The 9,080-nt window shown below is 33.9% G+C and overlaps 1 protein-coding gene across 2 annotated transcripts in view; it reads left to right on the top strand.

The window, feature by feature from the left end:
- Positions 1-9,080, top strand: part of LOC103079391 (argonaute RISC catalytic component 3) — a 125,624-nt gene that overhangs the window by 42,298 nt on the left and 74,246 nt on the right. For both annotated transcript variants that reach the window (XM_007453827.1, XM_007453828.1), the window contains 3 exons: positions 1,744-1,864; positions 5,575-5,783; positions 6,581-6,717. In XM_007453827.1, the coding sequence (XP_007453889.1) occupies positions 1,744-1,864; positions 5,575-5,783; positions 6,581-6,717 (467 nt within the window). The remainder of the gene's footprint in view (positions 1-1,743; positions 1,865-5,574; positions 5,784-6,580; positions 6,718-9,080) is intronic.

The raw sequence follows: 9,080 nt of genomic DNA, 5'->3' as shown, positions 1-9,080 counted from the left end.
ATGTAGGGAAATAGGAACCTCCAGGAGGATTGTTCAGTGCAGCCATTCTGCAGAGCAGTTTGGCAGTTCTTCATCATTTAGTTGATAAAATTCCCTTGGACCTAACAGTTTTGTTCCTGGGTATATATAGCCGGAGATTAATTCTCACACAAGTTCATAAGGGGACATAGAAGGAGATATTGCATTGTAGCATTGTTTTGGTGGCTGACTGTTCTCTGAGTCTGTATTGCTGGGAGAGTAAGTAGACAGCATGTGGAGTACTTTGCATCACAAGGAACTAAGTGTCCCACAGCAACGTGAACAGATTTTAAAAACCTAGTGCAGAGGGTAAAGTTAGGAATATATACAAACAGAAGAATGTTTATCAAACACATTAGAAAAAATAACTTATTGGGAAGAATGGGAATAAGAAATGAATATGGAAGGAAAGAAATCAATTAGTTAGAAGAGGAATCTCATATAGATGAATGATGATAATGTGGCATGAACTGAGGAGCATGATTAACTTAAGCTTTTGTACCTGGAGAATAAAAGTGGGGTTTGGAGACTCATTTGGCAGTGGGATATAAGTTGGGCCGGAGAAGAAAAAATTAAAGGCATAAAAAACAAGAAACTTAAAATAATTCAGGTACTAGGACATGAGGTTTTAATTTAGGATGATGGTAATTGGGAATGGAAAGTAGAAGACTGGTGCAAGAAATACTTGCAAAATAAAATTGAAAGGCGGGGAAATAGAAATTTTGAGCATTTGGAAAATTCCTCTGGGTATCAAATCAGCTTAATTATTTTGTTCCAGAAAATGCTTTTTTCTCTCTTTTCTCTTCTACTTCACTGGGCTAGAATTGAATTTTTTTCCCATTCTTTTAAATGTATTGTAAATTATACCAGTACTATGTGAGTGTACTGTCATTGTAATATATTTAGATAGTGTAAACAAAATAAAAAATCATTCTTCTCTTCACTTCTTTCTCCAGAGGTAACTAACCACTGTATCTGTTTGGTACATACCCTTCTAGATATCTTTCCACTGTTTTTACAAATTATGTGTACGTAAAAATAAATATTGATTTGTGGATATTTGGTATTATTCTCTCTGTAGTCTGCAAATTTTTTAAAATGTCTAAAAAAGCTTTAATATCATTCCATGTAAGTATGTAGGATAAAAATGTTTGCTGGGTAAAAAAATGGAGGTTTCAAAATATCCTTACTGGCTAGATACCATTGGAAGAATGGGTGGGTAGAGGAATGGGGGGGAGTATAGGATACAGGTGTGTTTATTGCTCTTAAAATCTCACAGTCTAGTAGAAGTGAAGTATATAATAATAATTATAATACAGTGAAGAAAGTGTTCTAATAGATATATGTACTAGGTGCTATTTGAGCACAAAGGAAAGAGCATCGTATTCTTTGATAAAGAGAGGTGAATGTGTCAGGTAGTGCTTAGAGATGGTGAAAGGGATTTTGGATCAGTTTATAAGGATAATATTTTGCAGGTCAACTGTGTCCCAAAATGATTAAGTAATTCACTGGATTCATTCTTCTCTTTTGTGAAATTCATATCATCCCTTCCAGAAATCAATCTTTCTGTATCCTAAGCCATGGTCCTGAAAGCAAAATATTTACCATGTATGATTATCTTTTAGAATTTGGACAGCTTTAAATAGTGTAAGAAATTTCTTTAGGTAAGACTTTTGTATTTCATCATGCAGAGGATTATATGAATGCATTTTTTCCCTTTTTTAGGGAGGTGGTTGACTCAATGGTTCAGCATTTTAAAGTAACTATATTTGGGGACCGTAGACCAGTTTATGATGGAAAAAGAAGCCTTTACACAGCCAATCCACTTCCTGTGGCAACTACAGGGGTAAGATGCATTCCTTTATCAGAAAGCTATACTTTTGCAATGTCTTTTAAATGCACTTATTGCCATTTTATTGTAGTCTGTATATGTATCATTTATCTATTTTAACTTTTTATTTTGAAATAATTTCAAACTCAAAGAAGAGTTGCAAGAATCATGCAGAGAACTCATGTATACCCAGATTCATCAGTGTTCTTAAAGTTTGCCACATTTGTTTTATCATTCTCTTTCCTTTCTCTTTTACTTTCTTTGTATCTACAGAGACAACTATATATAGAGATACATATACATACTTATTTTTTCCTGGACCATTCAAGAGTAGGTTTTATACATTATGCCCTTTAATGTGTTTTTCCTAAGAGCAAGGATAAAAACCATAGTACAGTTAGCAACTTCCCTAAATTTTACATTGATATATTTTTGTCTAATCTGCCCCTATTCCAGTTTTGTCATTTATTCCAATGATGTCCTTTAGCATTTTTTTTTTCCCTTTAGTACAGAATCCAGTCCAGGTTCCTGAATGTATTTAGATGTTACGTCTTTTTAGTCTTCTTTATTCTGGAACAATTTCCCAGCCTTTTTTTTTTTTCTTTTATGACATTAACATGGTTGAAGATTACAGGCAGGTTGTTTTGTAGGATGTCCCTCTGTGTTTTTCTGGTGCTTCCTCTTGGTTAGATTCTGAGTAAGCTTTTTTGGCAGGAATATTACGTAAGTGTTCTTTCCTTAATAGTGCATCGTATCAGGAGGCACATAATATGTATTTGTTCCATTAATGGTGATGTTAATTTCGATCACTTGGTTAAGTTAGTATCTGCCAAGTTTCTCCTTTCAAGTTATTCTTCTTTCTTTTGTGGGGAGATAGTATTTTTTTTAATTGTGGTAAAATACACATAACATAAAGTTTATCATCTGAGCCATTTTTAAGGTATGGTTCAGTGGCAAAGTACATTTACAACCATCACCATCATCCATCTCCGTCTTGTAAAACTGTAACTCTGTACACATTAGACACTTAACTCCCCATCTTCCCTCCCCTCAGGCCCTGGCAACCACCATTCTACCTTCTGTCTTTATGAATTTGACCTCTCTTATTACCTCATATGAGTGGAATCATAGTGTTTTGTCTTTTGTGATTGGCTTATTTCACTTAGCATAGTATCCTCAAGGTTAATCCATGTTGTGACATGTGTCAGAATTTCCTCCCTTTTTAAGGCTGAATAGTATTCCATCATATGTATATACTACATTTTACTTATGCATTCATCTGTTGATGGACACTTTGGTTGCTTTCCCATTTGAACATAGATTTACTCTAGGGACCTCGTATAAGTGGAACCATGCAGTATTTGTCCTTTTGTGACAGGATTATTTTACTTAGCATAATGTCCTCAAGGTTCATTCATGTTGTCACGTGTGTCACAATTTCTTTCCTTTTTAAGGTTGAATAATAGTCCATTGGATGTATATACTGCATTTTGTTTATCCATTCATCCACTGATGAACACCTTTTGGCTATTGAAAATAATGCAATAATGCAACATGGGTGTATAAATCTCTCTTCTAACGCCTGCTTTCCGTTCTCTTGTGTATATACCTAGAAGTGGAGTTGCTGGATCATATAAATGATAATTGTATTTTTAGTGTTTTGGGAAACCACCATACTGTTTTCCATAGTGACTGTACCATTTTATGTTTCTACAAACAGTGGACAAGGGTTCCAAATACTTCACACCCTTGCCAACATTTGTTGTTTTCTGAATTTTCGATAGTTGTCATCCTATTGGGTGTGAGGTAATATCTCATTGTGGGTTTGATTTTTATTTACCTAATGACTAATAATGTTGAGCATCTTTTCATATGCTTATGGGCCTTTTGTGTATCTTCTTTGGAGAAATGTGTATTCAGCTCCTTTGCCCATTTTTTAATTGGGTTATTTGATTTTGTTGTTGTTGAGTTTTAGGAATTCTTTATTCTGTATTCTCATGGGATATATGTTTTGGAATATTTTCTCACATTCCATAGGTTGCCTTTTCACTATGTTGATTGTGTCCTTTGATGCACCAAAGTTTTTAATTTTTACAAGGGAGATACTTTTAAGAATCCCATTTCTCTTTAGACTTTTTTAGTAACTGATGATTCTTGCTTGGAAGGTTTATTATTATGTAGTAATGGTGATTTTCTAATTCTGTCATTCCTTCTACATTAATCATTGTTATTGTACTGTAAGGGAGTGCATTTTCTTCTCTTCTTGTTCTTTATCCTTATTTATTTGCCCAAATTGTCCCAGATTTTGCCTGTGGCAGCCCCTTTAAGTTGGTTCCTGTGTGCTTTTGTCATGACACATCTTTTTTTTTTTTTGAGTATTTCCTTACTTTTGGCCACAAGATGTTCCAGGTTCATCTTGTGTTTTCCCTGCTGTAGTCCTGCAACCAGACATATCTCAAAGGTACACTGGTTTCTTTTAGTTAGGGAATACAATTTAGAAACCAAAATCTGGGTACTGAATGTGCTCATTGCTGCTGGGGTATATGTGCTTATAAGCCCTTTCAATGGACAGAGATAGAAAATATAAATACATAAATAAGTAAATAGACAAACAAAACAGATAATAAATAAATATTACATTCATATAATAAACCTAACATATGTATCCTGCAAGTACCACTTATTGTATACAATATCATACAGTATGTTTATTGGAAATCATGAATTCAAATTGATTCTTCCAGTTCTAGTCTATCCCAAAAGGATTCTTCCTTTACTCCCTACATTGCATATTTGTGTCTTGCTTCTCCTTTAAACCCCTGACTCTCCAAAATATTACCACTTTTACTTATTTGTTCAGTCCTACAGTACATATAAAATAGTTTCTGAATTACTACACTATATCACTACAGAAAACAAACATAGTAGTAAGAGTTTAAGGTTTTATTTTGTATGCAGTTCTTTCCCACCCACCCCTCCTCCACACCTGTAACCAAGAGTATAGTGAATATATTATGTTCAGGAGTTACCTGAATTAGTGTTTTCTTTCTTTCTTTCTTTCTTTTTTTTTTAATATTCTTTCAATCTGGCTATGTTATTTGTTTGAAATGCATTTGGTTTCATTTGATTTTGTATTTATTCAGTTTTAGTTTTTTCTCTCCATCCTTGTTGATCTTATTTTTTTTTAATATTATAGAACTTAATTTAACATGCTTCCAAAAGTCAAAACTAAGCTGAAAAATATACTCAGAATTGTTAATCCCTCCTTTATTTCTTCTAGTCTGTTCTTTCATATCCTTTGAAAGTAGCCCCCTTTTTTTTTGTTGTTTCTGATTCATGCTTTCTGTGTTTCTTTTTACAAAAATATGCAGATATATGAATATTTTTCCATTTCCCCCTTTCTCACATAAAATATGGCATACTATTTGTAATCTTTTGTACTTGCTTTTTTTCACATAACAGTGTAGCTTGGAAATTATTCCATAGCAGTTCCGTTACCTTTTTTTTTTTATATCTGCCTAAATGGTCATTTAGGTAATTTCCATATTTTGCAGTGACAAAGAATGCTGGCATAAATAACTTATTTACATTTTAGTCTATCGATTTCACATTGAGATTGTTTTTTTTTATATTTGCCTTGTTTTCTCTTAAATATTTGTATCAGTTAAAAATTATTGTATTTATCTTTTAAAACTTTTACCAGTTGACTCTTTTCCCATCAACAGGTAGATTTAGATGTTACTTTACCTGGGGAAGGTGGAAAAGATCGACCTTTCAAGGTGTCAATCAAATTTGTCTCTCGGGTGAGTTGGCACCTACTACATGAAGTACTGACAGGACGGACCTTGCCAGAGCCACTGGAATTAGACAAGCCAATCAGCACTAATCCTGTCCACGCCGTTGATGTGGTGCTACGACATCTGCCCTCCATGAAGTGGGTGCTTCTGGCTTTTTTTTCCTCTTTAGATTTTAAGTGTGAAAGCTTTCTTCCCAAAAGTAGGTTGTGCAGTATTCCTTTGGTTAACCTTCAGATGTTGTATATTTTGATTATCTCAGTTGAAGAATAGCATGCATACAAATTCATTGAGAGAAGTAAGTTACATATGACTTGTGAAAGTAAATGCACATCATTAGCATAGCTATTTTTTTTCAGAAAAAAATGTCTAACCCTTTTTCTTAGGAGCTATAAATCTTGACTAACTGATACATTATCAGTTTTAGTATTTTAGTTAAATCACCGTGTTTTAAAGGTAATTTCATTGTTTGTATAACAGTATCAAAGTGTGTTGAAATTGTTACTTTTTTAATCACACTAGCATCTCACATGTGTATATGTGTATCTATGTGTATATGTATAGGATCAGTGTGTCTTTAAAGAAAAATATTATGACCTACAAACAACATTTATAGAAGTAGCTTTTTGATCAATAATTATTTATTCTTTAGCATTTTCTAAGGTTGGAACTATTTTTTAAAACTATTTTAAATAAAATTTAATCTTATTCAAACATTAGTTTTAAGTATAGAGAATTTCAGTGAGGGATGGTGTTTTTTCCTTTTGAGTGGTTGCTTTTTGATTTCACAAATTTTGAAAATGTTTAGTTTCATATATTCATAATGAGAAGCATTATTATGATAAGTTAAGATTATATCCTCTAGACTCACCTGTTCTGCAGATTTAAATACTCAATGGGAAGGAAAATATTGAACATGCCATTTTAATTTTTGTAGATATACGCCTGTGGGGCGTTCCTTTTTCTCAGCTCCAGAAGGATATGACCACCCTCTGGGAGGGGGCAGGGAAGTTTGGTTTGGATTCCATCAGTCTGTTCGGCCTGCCATGTGGAAAATGATGCTTAATATTGATGGTAAGGGAATTAAAACCATATTCTGTGTTGGGTAGTTGATTTCTATATGGCCTGTGTGTGTGTGTCTGTATATATGTACATTTTATATGTAATTATATGTACTGGTGTCTTGAATTAATATTGGACATATATTAAGACAAACTGGAAAAACCTTTATTTTTTAAATTACATTTCATTTAGAAATCCTTTATATAGAACTTGTCCTGGAATGCTACTAAACATGAAGTAAGCAAATGAAAGCAAATGTAAAAGCTTTGACATGGTCATCTGAGCAATTATAACTCATTTTTGTCCTTAACAATTATATATAAGTCAGTATTTCACTATGAAATACATATTTTAAAGGAAGAGAAGTCTGTTGGTCTTGGTGACCCTTAGATTGTGCCTACTACTGATGTTTAATGTGGTGCTAATTGCATTCTCATTTTTAGGTGTTTTTTTTTTTTAAGAATATTTTCAAGTATATATAAAAGTAGAGAGACTAGTATGATAAACTGCTGCCTATGTAGCCAATATCCAGATTGTCAGGATTTTTCTGCCTTTGCTTAAACTATGTACATTTCTTCCTCTACTGTAGTAATTTTAAATCAAATCCCATACAGCATGTTATTTTTTCCCTACTACAGTGTGCACTTCTAAAAATATGGATGTTTTCTTACACAGTCACAATGCCACTATCATATGTAAAAAATTTAATCATTTATTTGTAGTTTCTAATCCCTGTCCATAATCAGATTTCCCTGATAGTCTCAAATATATCTTTCTATAGTTGGTTGGTTCTAATCAGGATCTAACCACACATCGCATTTGGCTATTATGCCTTTTAAAAATGTAGTAGTCCCATTTCCTTCCCTCTAGTTTCGTTTTGTTTTTTCCTTTTTTATGTCCTTGACTTGTTGTAGAAACTTTCACTTTTCCTGTAGAATATCCAAAAATCTGGATTTGTCTTTTGTTTTCTTGTGGTGTCATTGTCTTCTTCCTCTATCCCCTATATTTCCTGAAAATGAAAGTTGGCCCTGTAAGCTTGATTCAATTCTGATTCATAAATGCTCTGTATTGTATCATATTAGGAGGCATATAGTATATAGTGGTCCCAACTTTAGTGGTACTAAGATTGATCAGTATGTTCAGAGACCAGTAGGCCTGATCTCTCCATTGTAAATTTCCCAGTCAGTCTTTCAGTCACTGATATTCCATTCGTTGATCATTGTTACCTGAGTCATTTATTTCACTAGGGATTACCAACTGCTATTTTTTCTAATTCTGTTATTCCTTTTACATTAGGTGGAATTCTTATGTGGAAAATCACATTGTCCTGTTGATAATTCATAGTCTTTGATAGCTTTCTTGCTTTCTGACACAGCAGAATTTTCCAGATTCATCCTGTATTTCCTCCTCTATACCTGGAATCAGCCATTCCTCCAAGGATCCTTGGGTCTTTCCAGATCAGTACATAGTTTTGTCATTATTTTCAGCTGCATCTACCATTGTGGGGATACGTCGAGATGATGTATTTTTAAAGTCATCTTTAGGTGTATACCAGGGCTGTTGTGTTTTTTTTGCGGTACGCGGGCCTCTCACTGTTGTGGCCTCTTCCGTTGCGGAGCACAGGCTCCGGACGCACAGGCTCAGCGGCCATGGCTCATGGGCCCAGCCGCTCCGTGGCATGTGGGATCTTCCCAGACCGGGGCACAAACCCGTGTGCCCTGCATCAGCAGGCGGACTCTCAACCACTGCACCACCAGGGAAGACTAGGGCTGTTTTTAATTATTTTCCATTTCAGAACATCATTCATATATTTGTATTTTTAAGACAGATTCCAGGAGGTGAGATTGATGGGTCAAAAGCAGATATATTTGTAATTTTGATTGTTACTGCCAGATTGCCCTCCACTGAGACTGTAAATATTTTGCATCAGTAAATGAGACTACCTGTTTCCGTATACCTTTGCCACTAGAGGTGTCAAACTCTAGATTTTTGTCAATCAGATTTACAAGAAATAGTTTCCTTATGTACTATTAATTTGCATTTGACCATCTTTTCACATATGTAAGGGCCACCTTATTTCTTTTTTATTAATTCTTTATGTCCTTTGCTCCTTTTTTTCTGTTGGATTTTTGGTCTTATTTACTGAGAGAGCTTTCTGAAATCAAGGAGATTAGCCCTTTCTGATTATGTAAGGGCCACCTTATTTCTTTTTTATTAATTCTTTATGTCCTTTGCTCCTTTTTTTCTGTTGGATTTTTGGTCTTATTTACTGAGAGAGCTTTCTGAAATCAAGGAGATTAGCCCTTTCTGATATTAATTGCAAATATTATCCCTAGGTTATTATTTGTCTTTTTTTTTTTTTTTTTTTTTTTTTT

This window comes from Lipotes vexillifer, unplaced genomic scaffold, assembly GCF_000442215.2.
Source record: "Lipotes vexillifer unplaced genomic scaffold, Lipotes_vexillifer_v1.1 scaffold213, whole genome shotgun sequence".
NCBI classification, from domain to species: Eukaryota; Metazoa; Chordata; class Mammalia; order Artiodactyla; family Lipotidae; genus Lipotes; species Lipotes vexillifer.
The sequence above is the reverse complement of the archived record's forward strand: the minus strand, read 5'-3'. Positions and strand labels throughout refer to the sequence as shown.